The following is a 23,375-nucleotide window of genomic DNA, read 5'->3' on the forward strand; positions in this document are numbered from 1 at the left end:
AAACACAAAACCTCCAGTGTTTAGATAGCATTACAGTTATGAGGCAAATCAACAAAAAACAGGAAATTTTATGTGTGGGAGTGACGTTTTGGGAGGTGGAGGAGGGCTGTTCCCTGTCTGTCCAGGGGAAATATAGAATCATATAGTTGGAAGGGACCCCCAGGGTAATCTAGTACAATTCCCTGCAATGCAGGAATCTCAGCTAAAGCATCCATGGCAAATGGCCATCCATCCTCGACTGATTTAGTTAATGGTTTACTTACTGTAACCACACTGATCTGGGCCACTTTGCTTCTCCTGGCTAGCATGTGGGAGAAACAAACCACTCTCCTTGGGTTAGCGTTATGTCAAACCTCAACTGCAGATTATGGTTTGTTCTGAGTGGAGCAAACCACAATCCCTAGCTCAAACAAAACACTAAGCCAGGGATTGTCATTTGTTTCTTTCATTTACTAGCAGAGAGGAGCAAAGTGGCCAGAATTGGCATAGTCACAAAAAACAAACAAACAAAAAACAAAGCAGGCCATGGTCTATAAACACCAGAGACTCGTGCTTCATGCCCCTGCTTCCTTTTGCTCTTGGAGAGGATTCTGGGGTCTTTGCACAAACCATCTCAAGAAGCTTACACTCTGAGATACCAGGTTCAGAGGGCCCAAAAACCAAACTACCTTTCGGTTTCGCCTGCCTGGCCAACAATGGAAGCATCTGGGAAGGCAAGGGGCAAGTGGTTTTGCAAATGGCCCAATCCCTAGCTTTCTCTCTCTGTTCTAAATTGTACACCACTCTCTCTTCCAACATCTTAAATAAGAACAGGGACACCGGTGGTCTAAACCACGGAGCCTCTTGGGCTTGCCAATCAGAAGGTCGGCAGTTCGAATCCGTGTGATGGGGTGAGCTCCCGTTGCTCTGTCCCAGCTTCTGCCAACCTAGCAGTTCGAAATCATACCAGTGCAAGTAGATAAATAGGTACCGCTGCGATGGGAAGGTAAACAGCATTTCTGTGTGCTCTGGCTTCTGTCATGGTGTTCTTCTGCACCAGAAGCGGTTTGGTCATGCTAGCCACATGACCTGGAAAACTGTAGACAAATGCCGGCTCCCTTGGCATGAAAGCAAGATGAGTGTCGCACCCCATAGTTGCCTTTGACTGGACTTAACCACCCAGGAGTCCTTTACCTTTTATTTTTATTTTTTTATTTTACATAAGAACATAAGACAAGCACTGCTGGATCAGAGCAATGGTCTATCAAATTAAATGTCCTATTTCTCACAGTGGCCTGCCTGTTGCTTTTGGGGACCATCCAAGCACAATGTTCTTCCATTCCCAGACTGTTCTTCCAGCCCCTTTATTCTGTGGGAGAATGTGACTGGGACTAATTAACAATTTTGAAAATACATGGGAAAGGGTTCAATGATGTTGTACTGGAGATTATCTCAAAGGATAGCCTTGAAGGGACTCAGGGTGGAGGTATTTAAATATCATCAAGTATATCCAGGCTTCTTAAAAAGTATCCGCATTTAAGTTACTAGGCACCGCCCCCTAAGCCACGTCTCGGTGGGTGGACCATAATGCTATGGCAGAGCATATGCTTTTCATGTAGAAGGTCCCCAGTTCAATCCCTGGTATCTTATGTTTGAAAGCATCGGGTACCAGAGATGTGAAATATTTATCTACTTGAGGAACAAGTGTCAGTCAAGGTAGGGCTAACCGGACAAAAGTACGGTAATAAGCCTCAGCATAAGACTGCTTCCTCTGTTCGTTACCCCACCTGTGCAAACCTGTGCAATTTTGTGCAAGCCTATGATTTCAGTTTTTACAGCCCTTGGTAACACATATTATTTTGCAGTCATTCTTTATTAAAAGCAAACAGCCTTCTTAAACACCTCTCAGTAGCATTTAATAACTAATTAAAACACTACTTAATTTACATTAATCTTCTCTAATTTACAAGATCAAATAAGGCAACTGTCTGAGGAACTGAACAGTGTAGTTTCAGTTTAAAATGACTTACTGTGACCTAAAAATTCCCAGCTGTGATTTTGAGACTTTGGGCCTCCTGTATATTACATAGAGTTGTGTGATTCTTTCACACTTGTTTTAGCTCAATTGCAGCACAGCTCTTGCAAACAGGAATGAGACTAGTACAGCTCTTACTGTCTAGGGATGGTCCATAGCTCAGTGGTACAGCACATTATTTGGATGCTGATGCTTTCCCACAACCTCTGGAGGGCCCAAGGTTCCCAGTCCTAGCCTACACAGTACCTGCCTTGCTGTTACTTCCTGCTGTGGCCAGGGATGTTCAAAGGCCAGGGATGTTCAAAGGCCAGGGAAGGGGCATGGAAGACTATGCACTGCTGGGAATAGCTGCATCTCAGTGGCAAAGTGTATATTTTTTCCATGTTAAAAGTCCTACATTCAATCCCTGACATCTCAATAGGAAGACAGGATCACACTTCAAAATGACCTTAACAGATTAGACAACTGGGCTGTCAGAGGGCCTGGTATGGCTACTCTAGAGTAACGACTCCAGCATGGTCTTTTAAGGTTTTTATTAAGTGCTGATTATTTACAGTGTTCAGAGCAGTAAAAATGCATCCTTAAGGTGAGGTGTCTGAACTCCCGAATGGCGATTGGCGCGTTTTCTTCCAGCACCACAGCTTTGGCAGACCCAGCCTCTTCCCCCTACGTTTGCGTCGCAATTCGGGAGTTGGGGGAATTGGCCTCCCCCCTGTGCGTCCTACTTCCTGTCCCACCTGCGGCCTGGGCTCCACAACCTTGCCTGAGCCTCGGACACCACTTCCTGACTCTCCGCTGGAGGCAGAGCTCTCCTTACTCTCTCCCGCGCTTGGGGATGGGCTGGAACTTAAGATGGGAGGGACTTCCCTGTATCCCTCGTCCCTCACATCCATCCCCCTCCCAGGCTCCTCTCCCCCCCTTCCTAGTGGCTCTCCGCTTGCTGGGGACGAGTGAAACCCCAAGAAGTCTGTGGCATCCGAGCCTGTGGGTGTAAAAATTTTCCCCCAATCCTGCGATCTTTCTCCTTCCCCCTGAGAAGACGGGAATCCCAAGAAGTCAGTGGCGTCAGAGCTGGTGGGAGTAAAAATGTTCTGCCAGTCCTCTCCTGCCTCTGACGTCGTTGACCTCGGTGAAACCCACACCTCTTCTTCCGTGTCCTCAAATTCCGCTTCCCATCTCCATGGAGAGCTGCTGCCTGCTATCCCTTCCTCCTGCCCCTCCCCCTCTCCCTCCCTTTCCATGTGCCAGGGCTTGGGCCTGTGGGGGAACAGGGCGTGGAACTCTTCCACTAAAAATTCCTCAGGTACTTCTGTGGCCGGTATCCACTCATTGTGGGACGGCGGAGTGTCCTCCCATGCTATCAGGTACTCCAGTCCTCTCACCCCTCTCCTTGAGTCTAAAATCTCAGTTGCCTCATTGAGCTGTCGGGCGTCTCCCGTCTCCCCCCCTCCCTCTGGAGGCTGATCGCTGTCCCTGAACCTGGTACTTTCCCTGTACGGCGACAGCAGCGATCTATGAAACACTGGGTGCACTCTCATGTCCTCCGGCAGTGCTAGCCTGAAGGCTACCGGGTTGACCTGTTGCGTGACCGTGAAGGGGCCCAGCCTCCTGGGTGCTAACTTCTTGCATCGCCCCCTGGTGGGAAGACCTTCCGAGGATAACCAAACCTTGTCCCCCACCCTGATGACCTCTCCCGGTCGCCTGTGGCGATCTGCCCCCTTCTTGTACGCTTCCTTGGCCCTCTCCAAGTGTTCTCTGAGCTGCTGGTGCACCGTCTCCAGGTCCTCTGCCCAATCCTCTGCCTGTGGGCCCTCTTCCTCCTCCTCCCCCTCCCTCTCCGGGAAAGATCTGAGGTCGCGCCCGTAGTTGGCCTTAAAGGGCGACACCCCTGTGGAGACGTGCACCGCATTGTTGTAGGCAAATTCTGCCAGTGGCAGGCGATCCACCCAGTCCGTTTGCCTCTGGCTGACGTAACATCTCAGGTACTGCTGCAGAATGGCGTTGACCCGCTCCGCCTGTCCATTGGTTTGCGGGTGCCTAGCCGTCGACAAGCTGACCTCCACCTGCAGGAGGTTCATGAGCCGCCTCCAGAACCTGGAAACAAATTGGCGGCCACGATCCGAAATAACCCTTAAAGGCAATCCATGCAGTCTGAATACGTGGTCAACAAACAGTTTGGCCGTCTCTTCTGCCGAGACCGCCCTGGCACACGGTATAAAATGGCACATTTTGGACATGAGGTCCACCACCACCAACACTGCGGTCTTGCCCCTGGACGACGGCAGGTCTGTGATGAAGTCCATGGACACTACTTCCCACGGCCTGTGCGGTGTGGCTAAGGGCTCCAGCAAACCAGCTGGTGGCGCTCTGACCACCTTTGCTCGCTGGCAGGTGTCACATCCCCTTACATAATCCCGAACATCCTCCCGCACCCCTGGCCACCAGAAGTGTCTCATGACTAGGTGAGTGGTTTTGTCCCTTCCAAAATGACCCGCCGTTGGGTTGTCGTGCATCTGCTTGAGGGCCTTACCTCTCAGCTGTTTGGTTGGCAGGTACAGAGCTCCCTTGTAAAAAAGCAAACCCCTCCTTTCCGCAAAGTCTTTGGCCTGCTCCCCCCCCTCTCAGTTCTCTGAAGATGCGGGTGGCAAATTCATCAGCTGCTGTCAGTGCTGTGAGTTCTGCCTCGCTCACCACTGTTGCTCCGCAGGACCATGCTGATGGGGGGAAAATATGCCTGGGTGCCGGTGGCAACTCCTCCTCCATGTACTCTGGCTTGCGGGAGAGGGCATCCGCCCTGACATTCTGCTCTCCCGGGATGTAGTGGATGGAGAAGTTGAAGTTCGAGAAGAACTCTGCCCACCGTATCTGCCGCTGGTTGAGCACCCTGGCAGTTCTCCAGAACTCCAGGTTCTTGTGGTCTGTGCACACCTGGATGGGGTGCTTAGCGCCCACCAGGAAGTGTCGCCAGTGCTGGAACGCCGCGTGGATCGCGAGAAGTTCCCTGTCAAACACTGTGTAGTTGCGTTCCGGCTGGGTCAGCTTCCTGGAGAAGAAGGCACAGGGTCTCCACTCTCTGTTGGCGTCCAGTTGCAACAGAATCGCTCCCAGAGCCTTGTCCGAAGCATCTGTCTCCAGGCGTAGGGGCGCATCCTGCACCACGTGGAACAGGTGCTGGTCTGAAGCGAATACCCTCTTGAGGCTTTCGAACGCTGCTTGCGCCTCTGGTGTCCACCGGAACTTCTGCTTGCCTCTCAGGCAGTCGGTGATAGGAGCCGTGACGCGAGAGAAGTTCTTGATGAACTTCCTGTAGAAGTTCGCGAAGCCTAGTAGGCGTTGGGCATCTTTGCGCGTCCTGGGGCTGTGCCAGTCCAGGATGGCCTGCACCTTGTCCTTGTCCATCGCCAGCCCCTTGTCTGACAGCTTGTAGCCTAGGAAGTCCACTTCTTTGGTGTGAAACTTGCACTTCTCCAGCTTCACATACAGGTGGTTGTCCTTCAGGCGCTGCAACACCTCCCTGACATCCTTCACATGCTGCACTGGGTCATTGGAGTAGATAAGGATGTCATCCAGAAAGACCAAGCAGTTCTTGAAGAGGAGGGACCCCAGGACGTGGTGCATGAAGGCCTGGAAGCATGCTGAGCCCCCTTGCAACCCGAAGGGCATCACCAGATATTCAAAAGAGCCCAGAGGCGTGAACATCGTGGTTTTCCATTCATCACCCTCCCGGATCCTAATCAAGTTGTACGCCCCTCTTAGGTCGAGCTTGGTGAAGATCTTGCCCCTGCGTGCCGCTGTCAGGAGATCATCCACTCTGGGCATGGGGAAAGCCATTGGCTCTGTCACCGAATTCAGCCGTCTAAAATCCACCACCAGACGGCGCTGTTGCGTGTCTTTCTTGTCCACCCAGAAGACCGGGCTGCCCCCTGCTGCCTTGCTTTCTCTGATGAACCCCCGCTTGAGGTTCTTGTCGATGAAAGCACGCAGATCCTCCAGTTCCTGATCTGACATGGCGTACAGCTTGGCTGGGGGTATAGTTGCCCCTGGCACCAGGTTGATCTGGCAGTCAAAAGGCCTGTGTGGGGGTAGGTGGTCGGACTCCGCTTCGCTGAAGACCTCCTGCAGGTCCCAGTACGGCTTGGGTATTGCCTCACCCCCCTTGACGTGCATGGTGGCCACCGTGGCTATCGGAGGCCCCTCCCCTGGTTGGTGCTGCATGCAATGTTCCAGACAAAAGTCCGATCCAAAAGTGATGCATCTCTGGTGCCAACTTATGGAGGGGTCGTGGCGCGTCAGCCAGCTCATGCCCAAGACGATGGGGGGGTCTGAGATGGTTGTGACGTTGAAAGCCAGTGTCTCTGAGTGCCTTCCCACCGTCATTCTCATGGGGGGGGTTTGATGCGTGATGGCCCCTCCCAGCAGCTCTCTGCCGTCAATGGTGGCCACGTGCAGGGGAAAATCCAGCTGCAGAAGTTGGATCTGGTGCTCTTCCGCAAAGTTTCTCGAGAAGAAGTTGGCTGAGGCACCACTGTCAATTAAGGCGAGGACTGTCAGGGGATAGCCATTTGGGAGCGTGAGCGTGACTTCTAGAACCACTCCTGCTCTGGGAGGGGTGGGCTGGCTGTGCTCCTCTCTGTGCGGGTGGGCGGGCGGGGGCTGTTGTCTGCTGACTGTGCCTGGCCGCTCCCCCTTGTCTCCTGCAGCCAGGCTGTCTCGTTTCCCTGCTGTGGTGCTGCGTCAGCTGGGGAAGGTACAACCATTCCCGCCTTTCCTTGCCACTCTCTGCGATGAGGGCAGTCTCTGACGCGATGCCTGGGGGAGTTGCAGAGAAAGCAATTCCCGCCTCTTCCCTCCTTGCGTCTTGGCGCCGCCGGGGTTTGAAAAGCCCGCGCGCGCGCTCCTCCGATCTCCATCGGTTCCGGCTCTGGGCTTGGCCTGGGCGGGTGTGGGGGCGGGCCCTGGGGTGGGGTTTGGTGATGTGGTCTGTCCTGGGAGCGTGGGAACCAAGGTTTTGCTGCGCGCGTCGCTTGTTTGTCATTCCATCTGGATTCCTGTCTCACCCCCACCGCTAGCGCCGCTTTGCTTAACTCATCCATAGTTCGCGGTTTGGGACCTCTTGCCAGCTCATCCTTAACGTCTGCGTGCAAACCCATGCAGAAGGCTGATTTCACTGGCTCACTTTGCAGATCCCACCCCAGTTTGTGCACCAGCATGGTGAATCTCGCCCAGTAGTCCCTAACTGTCGATTTTCCTTGTGTTAAGTTATGAAGCTCCTCTTTAGTGGCCTCCATTTCACTGTCACTAGCGTACATTATTTTTAAAGCTTCTAGAAATAATTTTGCGTTCTTCATGCAAGGATTTTTTTGCGCGATGAGCGGTCTTACCCATTCTCGGGCGGCCCCCGTCAAATGCTCTATGATAAAGGAGACTCTGTGCGCGTCATCTGGGAATTCTGCTGCATGCAATTCCAGCGCATAATTTATTTCTGTCTCGAATCCTAGGTACTCCCTAGGGTCGCCGCTAAACTTGGTGACTAGGCTCTGTCCCCTTCTCACTTGGACTAGCTGCGGCTGGGGCACCCCCCCACCTCTAGCGGCTTTCTCCTCTTCCAACTTCTTCTGTAGGTCCAAAACCATCACCCTTAGCTGTTTCTCAGTCTCCTCTTTTGTCCTCACCTGGTCCACCAGCTTGTTCAGCTCCTCCTGCGCCCCTCGCGCTTCCTCCTGAGCGGCATGCAATTGCTGCTGTGCGTGCGCTGTGAGGTTCTGCAGCTCCTGCTTCGCTGCTTCGGCCTCCAGCCTCCAATGCTCAGCCTCTTGAGCGCTCATCGCTGCACTCCAAAGTAGCCAAAAAAAAAGATTCGGGAGTTGCTGTCAGAGGGCCTGGTATGGCTACTCTAGAGTAACGACTCCAGCATGGTCTTTTAAGGTTTTTATTAAGTGCTGATTATTTACAGTGTTCAGAGCAGTAAAAATGCATCCTTAAGGTGAGGTGTCTGAACTCCCGAATGGCGATTGGCGCGTTTTCTTCCAGCACCACAGCTTTGGCAGACCCAGCCTCTTCCCCCTACGTTTGCGTCGCAATTCGAGAGTTGGGGGAATTGGCCTCCCCCCTGTGCGTCCTACTTCCTGTCCCACCTGCGGCCTGGGCTCCACAACCTTGCCTGAGCCTCGGACACCACTTCCTGACTCTCCGCTGGAGGCAGAGCTCTCCTTACTCTCTCCCGCGCTTGGGGATGGGCTGGAACTTAAGATGGGAGGGACTTCCCTGTATCCCTCGTCCCTCACATGGGCCAAAGCAAACAATATGAATTTTAACAAGGAGAAATGTAAAGTACTACACTTGGGCAAAAAAATGAAAGGCACAAATACAGGATGGGAGACACCTGGCTTGAGAGCAGTACATGTGAAAAGGATCTAGGAGTCTTGGTAGACCACAAACTTGACATGAGTCAGCAGTGTGATGCAGCAGCTAAAAAAGCCAATGCAATTCTGGGCTGCATCAATAGGAGTATAGCATCTAGATCAAGGGAAGTAATAGTACCACTGTATTCTGCTCTGGTCAGACCTCACCTGGAGTACTGTGTCCTGTTTTGGGCACCACAGTTCAAGAAGGATACAGACAAGCTGGAACGTGTCCAGAAGAAGGCAACCAAAATGGTCAAAGGCCTGGAAACGATGCCTTATGAGGAAACAGCTTAGGGAGCTGGGTATGTTTAGCCTGGAGAAGAGAAGGTTAAGGCTGATATGATAGCCATGTTCAAATAAATGAAAGGATGTCCTATAGAGGAGGGAGAAAGGTTGATTTCTGCTGCTCCAGAGAAGTGGACACGGAGCAATGGATTCAAACTACAAGAAAGAAGATTCCACCTAAACATTAGGAAGAACTTCCTGACAGTAAGAGCTGTTCGGCAGTGGAATTTGCTACCAAGGAGTGTGGTGGAGTCTCCTTCTTTGGAGGTCTTTAAGCAGAGGCTTGACAGGCATATGTCAAGAATGCTTTGATGGTGTTTCCTGCTTGGCAGGGGGTTGGACTGGATGGCCCTTGTGGTCTCTTCCAACTCTATGATTCTATGACCTTTTGTTTGGGACCTTGAAGAGTCATTGCCAGTCAGAGTACATCCTTTTTGTGGGTTTCCCACAGACATCTGTTTCACCATTGGGGGAATAGGGATGCTGAATTGGAAGGACCTTTGGTCTGATCCAGCTAAGCTCTTCTTAGAGCAGTGATGGGCAACCTTTTGAGCTTGGTGTGTCAAAATTCACCAAAAAAAAACCGAGCATAACTCGGTGTGTCACTTCAAGAAAAAAACACACCATAATTTTGTGATATTTATAGTTTAAATAACAAAATGTATAAATGTAATATATAACTGTACAGTATTTAAGAAACTAAAAACTAATTATTTAACTTACCTGCTTAGTGACTTCTTTGTTCATCTGTCAGTCGGTTTCTTTTGTAGGTCTTGATATTATTTAACTTGTGTGGGGTGCTGTGAACTAAGATAAGTGAGAGGGAGGGAGAATTCTTTAACTAACCTGCCTATTAGTGACTTTTTTGTTACTGAATTTCATTGGCTAAACCTTCAATTGAAGGTTGGTATTTTGTACACTTCAAGCCCAAGCAAGCGCTACTAACTTCATCTGTCAATCTGTTTCTTTTGTTGGTTTTGATATTATTTAACACTGAGAATAAGGTCTCGCAAAAGTACGTAGAGGGAAAAATTGTGAGTAAAGTATATAGCCATTGCTATATTTTTCAGGGTGCTAAAAGTGCCTGGTAATCTGGTAAAAAAAAAACCAGCACAGAAAGGGTTAAAAACGAACGCTGTTACACCCAATCAGAAACAGCCACTGATGCAGCAAATTGAAAAACAGACCAATCACCGAACACAATCTCTGGCTACCGGCAACAACAACAACAACAACAAATGGAGCCGGGTTTTAACAGGGGAGATAAGCTGTAGCGAGCGTGAGGGGGAGCGGGAGAACAAATGAGAAAAAACAACAACAGCGTGAATGGGCTGATGGCGCGCATGCCAGCAGTGAGGGCTTTGCATGTCACGTCTGACACTCATGTCATAGGTTCACCACCACTGTCTTAGAGCATATCATATGGACCAGTGATGCAATGGATAGGTTTTAAAAGTCATTTGAGAAGCCAGTGCTGTGAGAATCTATCTATTCCTACTTCCAGCCCCTTTTCTCTAAATAACAAATGCCCATCACTGAATGAGAGTTGATGGCTGAACTCTACCTTAGGTAAAAGTTGCCTGGTATATCATATCAGTCAATGCCTTTCCATCAGGTTGCTTTCACAAGAGTTAATCATTAATATTTCTGTGGGCTGGGAACATAGTAATGCAAGCTATGCAACAGTTATATAAAAGTGTGCAAATGGTTGTTACCTGTTGGACATGATGTAACAATTGCAGATATGGGCAAACTCAAGAAAAACTCTTGTTTCATTAAAAAAAAATACTATTTCCCCATTCTGATTTTACAAACAAATAAATATGTTTTTACATATATCAAGAAGGAAAGAAAAAGAATGAATGAACCCCAACTGAAAAGAATCCCTTATTTTAAGGAACTAGCATGTGTTCCAGCCTGATCCTATGCTTCCCTAGTACCCAAATCCATAGAATCTCCCCTGCTGCTGGGTTCAGTATTTTTGTTGCAAGACCATGTAGTATTGAGCGTCATACTTGAGGTTAGATTGCTGTGACATGCTCTGTGTAGGTCTGTTTTTGTGAAGCATTTGAGAACTGCAGCTGGTCCAGAATACACTAATTAGGCTTCTAACTGGAGTTCATTCTGGGGATCATAGACCACAAATGCTTGAAAGCTGCACTGGTAACTGCTTGGTTTCTAGGCTCAAGTTAAGTTGCTGATCTTGCTAAGTGCTCTGGGTCGAATTTGCTACCAAGGAGTGTGGTGGAGTCTCCTTCTTTGGAGGTCTTTAAGCAGAGACTTGACAGCCATCTGTCAGGAATGCTTTGATGGTGTTTCCTGCTTGACAGGGGGTTGGACTGGATGGCCCTTATGGTCTCTTCTAACTCTATGATTCTATGAAAGGGCAGTGTTTCCCAACCTTGTGCCTCCAGATGTTTTCGGACTACAATTCCCATCATTCCTGACCACTGGTCTTGCTAGCTAGGGATGATGGGAGTTGTAGTCCAAAAACATCTGGAGGCACAAGGCACAAGGTTGGGAAACACTGCCTTAGGGAATGTGAAAGCTGCTCCATTTCTATTTCACGTCAGTTATGCATGCATACATCCACAAGACTGTTCTGCCTTAATCTGCACATTTTTTTTTTTGAAAATAGTTAATATTTAAGTACATAGTACATAGTGCATAGTTTAAGTACATAGTTTTGAATGCATTTTCTCACAAGATGCACATTTCTAAATGTATTTTATCCCAAAATTTTCATTTTAATATGTGTTTTGCTACGCCAAGAACTGCACGTCTTGGTTGTGTTCCATACCTCAGCTATGAAGGTGCAGATCAGGTCAGTTCATGTTGGAATTAAAAATGAGTTCCTCTGGAATCCATAAGTGCCCATCTCCTAATGTATATACAGTGGTACCTCGACTTACGAACGACTCAACAACCGAATTTTTTGACTTACGAATGGGGGTAATGGCCACGTGCTCATGAATGTCTCGACATCTGGGGGAAAACCACGGCAGTTTTAGATAGGGATTTTTCGACTTACGAATTTTTAGATAGGGTTGCTTCGACTTACGAATTTTTCCATTTCCAATGCATTCCTATGGGAAATCGCGTTTCCAATGGCGTTTTTCGACTCACGAATTTTTCGACTTACGAAGGTGCCTTCGGAACGGATTAAATTCGTAAGTTGAGGCACCACTGTACTTTGGAAGCCCTGCATAGGGTGTCCATTCTCTCCAGACTGAGACTAGGGGTGTCAGAAAATTCTGAAGAAAACAAAAATTAGAGCAGAAATTGCTGGGGTTCCCTTCTTCATCTTATGTTCAGGACAGAATTCATGAATATTCGCTGTTGTTGTTCAACAATTTGAGGCGGCAATGCTTCTGAAGACCAGTTGCTAGAGGATACAGGAGGGGAGAGTGCTCTTGTGTTCAGTTCCTGCTTGCGGGCTTCCTCAAGGCATCTTTATTCCCATCTGGTTGGCCACTGTGAGACTAGGATGCTGTGCTGGAGGGGCCATTGATTGGCCGGATCCAGCAGGCTCTTCTGATCTCATCTGAACTTTGCCTAGGGCTTTCTTAGTGAGGCACTCTCTGCGTGGAACTCCCTCCTCCTGGGTATCCTTCAGAACATTTCCCCTTTGTCCTTCTGGACAGAGACTTCTCGGGGGGGGGGGAGGCTTTTGAAAGTATTTGAATCCTGGACTTGGTTTTTATGCTCATCCTGCTGCCTTGATTCCTAGAAGTGTTGCCATCGTCGTTTAAACAGTTGCTTGATTTTTGTTTGCAATGATTTTTTTTTTTAATTCTAGCCTTATGACATAGCAAAATTTGGAAGTTAGTAAATAGTTATAGATGGGAGATTATCAGAATGTGGCACGGGGCCCACCCATTGCAGCACTTTCTTGGTGGGTCATACAGATTGTTACAGGTTGAGTGGAATTTGCTTAGCTATTGAATCTCCATTCATTTCTATGACCGAGACGAAACGTATTGCACAAGAGAGAGAGAGAGAGAGACATCTAGTGGTTAAGACTGCCGTCTGCTGCACAGCAAACTTAACCCTGGATGTGTTGTAGAAAAATGTACAGCACACATTCAGTTCCAGTTTTTCCTTCTGGATAATGGAATTCATCTACAGCCTCTACCTGAACCCAGTGGGATTCTCTTCAAAATTGCAGAGGCTCAATTTAGGTGTAAGATGTAAGAAAAGTATAATGCATAATGAAAGATGCAAGTGCTGCAATATTTGAATTTCAGATTGGTTGTTTCTCACAATGTGATTTTGATTACAAATAATTTAATTTTGGTGCAAGTGCTCCTTTGCCATTCATTTATTTCTTTACCTTTTCTTACCAGCATACGTGCTTCTCCACCCCACCCTTTTACCCTTCAAACAACCATGTGAGATGCAGTAGGCTGGGTGAGAGTGACTGGCTCAAGGTCACCAAACACTCTCCATGGCTTGGTGGCGGTTTCAACCCAGATCTCCCTAATACTAGTACAGGGTAGCCAATGTGGTGCTCAGTAGATGTTGTTGAACCCCCAGCTACCGTCGGCCTCAGCCAGCATTGCCAGTGCACAGGGATGGTGGGAAATGGGGTTCAACGAAGTATGGAGAGAACCTTGTTGGCTATCCCTGTCATAGTCCAACACTCAAACTTTGTTGGCTCCCATGCACAACAAAATTGTGACTGGCCACTACCCAAAAGTATCCGTTTCTTACACTCATCAGTTCTCCAGGCTGATATTCCCTTTTGTATCTTCTTCAAACTCACGTACTGGGGAAGGGCAGCTTCAAAAGGTCTCATGTTCAGTCCCTGGCATCTTCAGGTAGGGCTGTGAATGGAAAACCCTAGAAAGCTGTATAGGTGTTGCTGGATTGGGTGGATCAGTGATCTGACTTTGCCTCATCCTCATCACAATTTATTATTTATATTCCGCCCATCTGGCTGGGTTTCCCCAGCCACTCTGGGCGGCTTCCAACAAAATATTTAAAATACAATAAAACATCAGACATTAAAAGCTACCCTAATCAGGGCTACCTTCAGATGTCTTCTAAAAGTCAGATAGTTGTTTATTTCCTTGACATCTGATGGGAGGGCATTCCACAGGGCGGGTGCCACTACCGAGAAGGCCCTCTGCCTGGTTCCCTGTAACTTCGTTTCTCACAAGGCCCTTGGAGCTGGACCTCAGTGTCCAGGCTGAACGATGGGTCATAGCAGAATACCCTGATGTGTTATTTTTCATTTTCTAATCGCAGCCCTGGTGTCTTCTAAACACCATTCATGTTGCCCGTTTTGATCCTAAAAACCCTAGATGGACTATTAGATGTATGTTTGTAATATACCGTGTTTCTCATATTATAAGACACGTCTTATATTTATTTTTTCCTCAAAAAAACACACTATGGCTTATTTTCAAGGGATGTCTTATTTTTTTCCTCCTCCTCCTGCCATGGCCGGCATTGCTGCTGCGCTTATCACTATGTCTTATTTTCGGGGTATGGCTTATATTCCTTGAATGCTTAAAAATCCTGCTATGGCTTATTTTATGGGTATGCCTTAAAATATGAGAAACGGTACATAAATTGTTTTTCTGCTTTGAAAGCAGGTAAATAATACTACAAAACAAGTAAAACAATTAAAAGGTTAGAGATTGTCAACTTCCATGCAGTAAGTTGAAACCTGTCCCGCCTTCAGACCACAAAGGGATGCAGGGGGTCATTCTCAATAGGTCTACTCTAGTTAGATTACACCCTCCCCATGGAGGCTGGGCAAAGGTTGGGCTAAAGCTTATTTCAAAAGTGCTATATTCTGGTTTGATTAGTTTTTGGCCTTCACTGGTGTTGATTTGGTTATGGGATCTGGAGAGAGTTTTAATATATTGAATTTTGTTTTATGTCATTTCACAGTAACAAGAGGGATTCTGATATCTGAATAATTAAATATGGTTGCCTTTCTTGGGATTTGTGGCATCAGCAAATGTGATAAAAATAAGTTCATTTAGATAGATATTTGTATTACAAAGTGGACTTATTAATATTCATTTATACTTTATGCATTTGGTCTGTGTGAGATACTTACTGATTTCATCAAGTTAGCTTGCATCAGTCCCAGCTAATGAGTAAACCATACAAATGGAATTCTTTATATTTTTAGCTGTAGCTGATTGGTTGATTTGGAGAAATATTTGTTTTGATGTACACAGTGATTAAGTGGCCCTGCTGTCTGATGAGATCTCAGTTTATAATCTGCTAACTAAACTGCACCAGCAAAGTCTGCTCTGTTATGCGCTGTAGAACAACTGTTTTTGGTTCTAAAACAATAACAAACTTCTTTTTCTTTTCAGGTAAGTTCAAAAACATTTATTTCATTGGTTGCAACAAACAGGTAGGACAGTATATTCTGCTCCATTTTCTATGTGACTAAATCTACCTATCTTGAATGCTTAGAGGGGTCATATTGTGCATTAGGATGTATGCAAAGTAATGAACTATTTGGATAAAAATCTCTCAGATGTGTGTGTTTTAGAATTGGTCCTTGTGGTTACAGGGGCTTCCTCTACTCAGTCCTTGATGGATATTTTCAGTTTGTCCTGCCGAAGAAGGTGGGCGAGATTCTTGGATATGTGAGATCCACCATTTGTACTTAATGATCTTGGCCCATCCTGGTTTGTTCAATCAGAATTAGCAAACTGGATCTCAGGAGGTAGAAGAAGGTGCGTTCTGGTGGTTCTTAAAGAGACTGTTTTGAAATCCCTCCTTTTAGATCTTAACAACTTTCACTCTGTTTTACATTTATTGATCACGATACTTCAGAATTTGATGGCAAAACAGCTCCAGTTTTTCTTGGATGAAATGGATAGCTCACATCTATTTCAGTCTAGCTCCTACCTCAATTATCAGAACGGAAGTCCATTGATTGCCTGGCGAAGGGATGGACAAATCTTTCAATTTAAGTTTCTTTCCATTTCTCTGCATGTTACACATCAGAAAATCAGTCCCATGAGCCAAGCTGAGGCCAACTGTGTGCAACCTGAAATAATCCATAATAATTTTATGGATGTAGCTTTTATGAGTTCAGAACAGCCTTCCCCAACCTAGTGCCCTCACAATCTTTTGGACTGCAGTGGTCTTGCTGCTTGAGACTGATGGGTGTTGTAGTCCAAACCATCTTAGAAGGGCACATTGGAGGAAATCCGTTGCAGAGCGATTCTGCTTTTGTGTTTTGAAGCCTCCTGGAAAACAACAGAGAAAGTGTTACAGGAAATATTTGCTGTCCTGTAGCTTTCCCTCTTGGACCATGTCCACTTTGAAAGTTTTATCTTGAAACACGTCAAGGTGCCTGCTCATCATTTGCTCAAGCTCTTCAATTCCATCTGAACTAAAATTAGGCTCCCTCTGTGTTTTTTTGAGATGCAGATTGTCCTTGGATGATCACCATCAGCTAAAAACAGAGAGGAAAAAACAGCTTTGTCTTGAGGAGCCATTAATAGGATGCAGAGCAATGAGAGCACCAGTTGTGCCCTCTTTCTCACATTTGCCAAAGGATGCTGCATGCCTGCTAATGTCACATGAAGCAAACATTGTCAACCATCAGGAGTGAGCAACAGTGATAAACCTTGTTTATTAAGTTATTGTGAGACTCTGTGTGTAGATCGGCCATTCCAGCTGCATGTCTGCATGGGTTTGCGGGGAGGTGTGTATATTCTTGGGTATATGTGAAGGCCAGTGTTTTGTAGTGGTTGGAGTAGGAATAGGGAGACACAGGCTTAAATTTCCACTCAACCAAGAAGCTCACCAGGTGACTTTGCACCACTTGCTGGCCTGGTAGGCATATTATGCAAAGCAAGATCATCATGGCCTCATGTGAACTTGTGGGCTCTAGAAAAGATCCCTAATCATTTTGCTACTCTACTGCACCGAGCTAAGCCATGGTTTGTCTTAGCATGTTGTTTGAACCTGGGCTTCAGACATCTTGTAAAGTTTCATCTCAGGCCTGTAGCGCGTAGCGAAATGGGGGATTTCATATCAAATTTCATTTGCATTCCAAAGCAGTTCACTTGGTGTATCTTTTGCATGCTGTCTTTGAATGCTAGCCCCAAAGAATGGACTTTTTTATGTGTGTGAAGCCCCTACTTTGTGCTTTAACTATTTGGTATCAGTTATATAATGTTTTTAGACTGAATTTTAATGATACTTAAAAAAAACAACGTGCACCACTTCGAGATTTTCAAAATATTAACCGATTGATAAAAACTCTTAAGTAAATAAATAAAATAATTCCAGACCAAGGGTTTACATTTATCTGGCCATAATCTTAATGGTAATAGGTTTTTATTTTCCTTCCACCACATTGAGATTTGTTGTGCTAATTGATTTAAGCACATGTTGGAAAAAGAAGGGAAACAATTGCCATGGTATAAAAATTGACATTAACTTTGTTTGATGCTTTTAAGGTTTGCATTATTTAGCGAGGCTTGCTAAATTAATTTCGAAAACAAATATACATTGCAAATTGGTGCTGTGATAGCTGACATAGCAATTATATAGCCACTGTGGCTTGAATGCAAAATATTTTGTTCATATTGGTTTGGTATTCAATCTGTTAAGTTTTATGATTATGTAAATCAGTGAAATTAATATTGTGAGACTTGGGAGGTAAATAGTGTCTCTAGAAAACAAAAAGATTTCTCTGCAATTAGAAGCACCATTGTTTAGCATCTGTGCAGCAGCGAAATGTTCTATAACAACTTAAAATACAATTGAGTTTTATTCAAAAGATGAAAAGGAATTACCTTGCTCCACCTGCAAATTCCAGGTGCCTAGCTCTGGTGTGTGGAGATGCATTACTCAAGGAGAAGCTCATTATTGGCAGTGCATGATTTACCACAGAACAAAAGGCAGGTATGCTGAGATGAAGGTGGGCTTAAGTCCTGTTTTAAGAGGAAGGATATTCCTCCACCACTTTCTCCATCTTGGTGCTTGAAGATGTGGTCTGGTCAGAGCTCAGGAGACTCAGTCCCATGACCAGGGCTGTGGCCCATTTAGACTGGCCTCTTTGGTGTGTTTCCTTGAATATTTCAAGTGGTAATTGTGGCTGCATTCAAATATGGAAATGTGTGGAGTTTGCTTCCCTCTAGATCAGGGGTGGGGAAACCTCCAATTTCCAGGCCCATACCCGCCAACAATTTTTCTGATGAAAATAGGGTAGTAGTAGTAGTAGTATTTATTTATACCCCACCCATCTGGCTGGGTTTCCCAACAGAATATTAAAAACATGATAAAACATCAAGCATTAAAAAACTTTCCTAAATAGGGTTGCCTTCAGATGTCTTCTAGTCATATAGTTGTTTATTTCTTTGACATCTGATGGGAGGGCGTTCCACAGGGTGGGCGCCACTACCAAGAAGGCCCTCTGCCTGGTTCCTGGCAGCTTCACTTCTCGCAGTGAGGGAGCCACCAGAAGGCCCTCGGAGCTGGACCTCAGTGTTCGGGCTAAACAATAGGGGTGGAGACGCTCCTTCAGGTATACTGATGATGATGATGATGACGATGATAACAATACTGTTTATACCCCACCCATCTGACTGGGTTGCCCCCGCCACGCTGGGCGACTTCCAACAAATTATAAAGCCACAGTAAAACATCAAACATGAAAACTTCAGTGGCTCATGAGGCTGTTTGCCTCAAACCACGCCCACCTGGTCCATGCTAGCATCACATGTGACCTCAAGTGTTGGGCAGGTAAGGGCATGGAACAATCAGGAGCTTAAATTGAGCTCCCAGTGAATTCTTCATTTGCAAGCAGGACTTCCTGACAGTGACTCCTACAGAGACCAACTGCAAGGAGTCCCCCCCCCCCCGGAACTCCCTAGCGCAACTGAGGGTGCCTCGATGTCAGTGCCAATCAGCTGAGTCCCTTTGATGCTGTCACCCAACGTCAGTGACTTTTCAGGGTCCCAGGCAGGGATCTTTCCCATCCCCTTCTGCCTGGTTCTTTTAACTAGACATGACAGGTATCGATTTAACTAGGGATTAAACTTGGAATCTTTTGCATGCCAAACATGTGCTCTGCCACTGAGCTATAGCCTTTCTCCTGTCAAAATTGGTTGCCGATTTTGGACAAGCTTAGCTTTTAAATTTTAATCCTCAAAGTGCAATTACTTTTAATGGCCTGCTCTGCAACACTGTTGTTGTTTAAATAAAAGGCGAATGACTATAACATCAGTTCCTTATTTAGCTCTGTGCCTCTACAGTGCTCCCTCTAATTCACTGTTTTGCTGCAATTTGAATGAAGTATGTTTTATACATGGCACACACACCTACTTTCAGTCTGATTCCAACCCACCATGACTTGTGCCTGAAAATGTGCTCTGGGCCTTTAAGAACTGTGTTTAAGTACCCCAGAGCCCCATCACCTGCAAAAGGAGAGTGTGTCTTGTATCTAGCTTTGCAGTAAGCTGAGTGGAGTTGTCAAAGTCATTCAGTGTAATCAGAGAATGGCACAAAGGGTTCTGGATGAAAAAGCTGCCAAAAGGGCTGAAAATAATCTACATGTCGGAGACACTCTACTCTGGAGTGGCTGATGCCTCACAAATCATTATGCGCCATTGGAAAAGGAAGCTGCTTCCTTACGTAAAACGAATGCCTCTTTGAAAATGGAGAGAGGAACCAGAATTAAGGTCAGGGGTCCCCAAACTAAAGCCCGGGGGCTGGGTGCAGCCCAATCACCTTCTAAATCCGGCCCGCGGATGGTCCAGGAATCAGCATGTTTTTATATGAGTAGAATGTGTCCTTTTATTTAAAATGCATCTCTGGGTTATTTGTGGGGCATAGGAATTCGTTCATATTTTTTTTCAAAATATAGTCCGGCCCCCCACGAGGTCTGAGGGACAGTGGACCGGCCCCTTGCTGAAAAAGTTTGCTGACCCCTGATTAAGGTGGAGAGAGAAGCAGTTGGTTCCTACATTTACCAACTAAAAATCATTTACATGTGGTTGGGGCCATTAGGCTGATGGTGTGAAGTTGCTCCATCGGCCATACAAAATAATATTTTGAGGTGTACACACACACACACACACACACACACACACACACACACACAGGAAGCTGCTATTCTGAGTCAGATCCTTGGTCTTGCTTAGTACTGGAAGAAGCAAAAATCACTGGAAGAAGCAATGATTCTTCAACATCAACATCAACTTTGTTGGACTGGTCATGTTGTGCGGATGCCTGATTATCAACTACTCTGTTAAAATGGAAAGCGTAATGCTGGTGGTCAACAAAAGAGGTTTAAAGACTGTCTTAAGGCAAAAATGTTGTATAAACACCGACAACTGGAAAGCACTGGCCTGCGAGCTCTCCAGTTGGAGAACAGCCTTTACCAAAGGTGTCATGGGCTTTGAAGGCACTCGAACTCAGGACGCAAGGGAGAAACGTGCTAAGAGGAAGGCACGCTTGGCAAATCCACACTGTGATCAACTCTCACCTGGAAACCAATGTCCCCACTGTGGAAGGATGTGTGGATCCAGAATTGGCCTCCACAGTCACCTACAGACTCATTGTTAAAACCGTGTTTATGGAATACAATCTTACTCGGCTACGAGTGATTGCCAAAGAAGAAGAAGACACTGACCAGCAGCAGCTTTCCAGGGTTTCAGACAGGACAGTCTCCACCCTACCTGGAAAAGCTGAGGATCGATCCTGGGACCTTCTGTGTGTAAAGCGAGCACTTTGCCACTGAGCTGCGGCTGGTCCTCAATCCTTCCATGCATCTTTTAAAGAGAAGCAACAGGCAGGCAGATGGGAGAGTTGTGCACCTTGCATCACATGCAGGGAAGGAAGGAATGGGGTTTCTGGGTAATGAATGACTGTCATGTGAGCAAGCTTGAGTTAATTTTTTTGAATGAGAGCCACTGTGGGTAGACATTAGAGAAGGCTTTCTCAGTCTTGGGTGCCCAGATTTTCTTGAATTACAGCTCCATTCATCGCTGACCACTGGCCATGCTAGTTAGGAATGATGAGAGTTGTAGTTCAACAACATCTAAGGGCCCAAGGTTGAGAGAGGCTGAATTAGATGGCACTGTTTCCCAAACTTGGGGTCTCCAGCTGTTTTGGACTACAATTCCTATCATCCTTGACCGCTTGTCCTGATAGCTAGGGATGATGGGAGTTGTAGTCCAAAAACAGCTAGCGACCCAAGTTTGGGAAACCCTGAATTAGAGTGTTAGGCTTGGGAGAATGGGGTTCATATATCACCGTTCAGCCACGAAGTTTGATGGATGGTGGCCTTAGGTCAGTTGTTATCTCTCAAACTGAACCCCCCCCCCAACAAGGTTGTTGTGAAGATAAAATGGAGAGAGGGACCATACGTACCATCCTGCTTTGTTGGAGGAAGTGTGGGATTTTCTTTTAATGTAATGAATAAATACTAACAATATTTGCCTAGATGTCAACTGGATAATCACTGCATGTTTTTCTCCTTTGCTTGATTTCACCCTGAACACATTCCTATGTTACTGAAAGAAAACGGGGCCGTGTAAGTGTATAGTGAGGATCAAAGGGACTGTAAACTACATCGGTGCTTTGCTCCTGCGCTCTGTGTAACTTCTCACCAACACGCCACTTGCTCTCTCCTAATCAGTTCTATATTTATAAACAGCTTTACTGGGAGAGTTTCTCCCTTCAGTAATGAGATAAGGTCCCTGAATGCAGCCAGTGTTCTTGCTCAGGGCAAGTGTCACGCTGCAGGAAATCCTGGTTATCCTTCCTACCTTGTGCATGCTCTCAGCCAGCCTCGGCACTGCTGAAAGCACAGCCCAAGGAAAGGCATTCCATTAGAGAGCTACAAGTACTTTTCTCATTAGTGTGACGCTCCTCCAGCTCTGTGGCCGGGTCTCTCTCCACATTAGTCGGGGATTGTTTCCAGCCTGTAAATGGCCGTTGTCTGGGAACCATTGGGAATAGCTGCCCCTCCAAAGAACAACAAGAAGAAGTTTCTTTTCTTGAAGTCGTACAGGTATCTGAACTTGCCTGCTGTGGGTTGATGTTGTTGACAGTCCTGTCTATCTATAGCTTTTTCTCAGGCCCGAATCGCATAGCGAAATGGGGATTTCTGATCAAATTTCAGTTGCACTCATAAGCATTTCACTCGGTATGTCTTTTGCATGCTAGCCTTCTAAACGAGCAGATTAAAAGTTTAGAAGATTACTCTGACATAAGTGTATCACACTTGAATTAACAACTTAGAATGGGGAAAACCTGCACGAACATTTCATAGCAAAAAAACAAACGCATTTAAATGGAAGCTGGCAAATTGCTAAATTTGGTTATTCACTGATCTGTGTCAAATGCTGTTTAGTAGCAACTGAATTTGATGCTTCTGAGACTGGGATTGATTTTGAAGTTTGTCGGGTTACAGTCAGTGCTTTTTTCCCCCTGGGGGTACGCAGGGGTACGCATACCCCTAAACATTTTGTGAATCTTTGTATTTTTGTCCATTTACTGTATTTATTTTTCCCAATTTGAACTATAAAATGGTGATTTTCTTGAGTCAAAATGAGAGTACCCCTAGACATTTTTTTTAGGGGGGGAAAGCACTTGTTACAGTTATCCTGAGGAAAGCAATGTATCTTACTTCCACGTAAGTGCATAAGTCCTAACTCCACTTACTTGGGAGTAAGCCCCATGGAATCCTATAGGACATGAACCTACCATATACCTGTAGTAAACATGATTAGGATTGCACTATGCACTTCCACGTTGGACAATAATAATGTATTCCTTTCTTTATCTGTGTTCTGCAAGTGAAAGAAAACAAAAGAAAATGTACCACAGCCATTCTTCAGGATGGGGGTGGGAACTCAAATAGCAAAATGTGTAATTAATGGGTATTCGTTGAGACACTTATTGATGATAGTTTCCCAGTCTGTTTTGTTGGTTTTTAATTCCATCCAATCCTGTAGGAAGCACATTTTTTTGTGTGGAAACACATTCGCATAACACAACTTTTTTTTTTTAACTTACCCATCCTTTTTTGATTTAATATGCATGCGTATATCCCTTCCTTGTTTTAACAATAACATGAAACATGTAAGTTGCAATCCTTTACTCAGTTACCTGGGAGGGGCACCCACTGAACTCAGAAGAAGTTATATATTGGGTTGCACTGTTGGGCTACTGTTTTTTTCTCAGCAGCAGGCAGGTTTTTTAACTTTCCTGCAAATGATTTCCCCACCCCACCCCAAAAGCACACATTATAAATATTATTACACAAACGCAGCTCACGTACCACTAAACTCAAGTACAAAATAATAATAATGAAAGTCAGTTTCAAAAGCCATTTATAACATTGTGTTCAGAGCTGGAAAAGGATAATTTACCTGTCAGATGTTTGTATTACTTGTGGCCATACACATTAGCCAAATGAATGCACGTTACAATTTTGTAATACAACTTATCTGACAAAAGAAAGGTATTAATACATAATTACTTTTTCCTTGGCTTTTAATTCTTCTTCCATGATTTAGCAAAACAGATTCAAATTAAATACTGTATATATAATTTCAGTTCTTGTTTATTGCAGGTATGAAAGAGTAGGGTGCTTCTCCCCCCCCTTTTTCCCCCTACACTGCCAGATAGGCTTTTCACTTTCATGAAAACGATTTGTTTTCAGAAAATAA

At 45.8% G+C, this 23,375-nt stretch overlaps 1 protein-coding gene across 14 annotated transcripts in view; it reads left to right on the top strand.

Moving 5' to 3' along the window:
* The window catches only part of PDE4D (phosphodiesterase 4D), a 636,676-nt gene that overhangs the window by 429,064 nt on the left and 184,237 nt on the right, over positions 1–23,375 (top strand). For 3 of the 14 annotated variants that reach the window (XM_060280277.1, XM_060280278.1, XM_060280276.1), the window contains exon 2: positions 15,042–21,712. The exons of the other annotated variants lie outside the window; for them this stretch is intronic. In XM_060280277.1, the coding sequence (XP_060136260.1) occupies positions 21,630–21,712 (83 nt within the window). In that variant the 5' untranslated portion in view covers positions 15,042–21,629. The remainder of the gene's footprint in view (positions 1–15,041; positions 21,713–23,375) is intronic. 14 annotated transcript variants of the gene reach the window in all.

Source organism: Zootoca vivipara, chromosome 11 (genome assembly GCF_963506605.1).
Source record: "Zootoca vivipara chromosome 11, rZooViv1.1, whole genome shotgun sequence".
Classification (NCBI taxonomy): domain Eukaryota; kingdom Metazoa; phylum Chordata; class Lepidosauria; order Squamata; family Lacertidae; genus Zootoca; species Zootoca vivipara.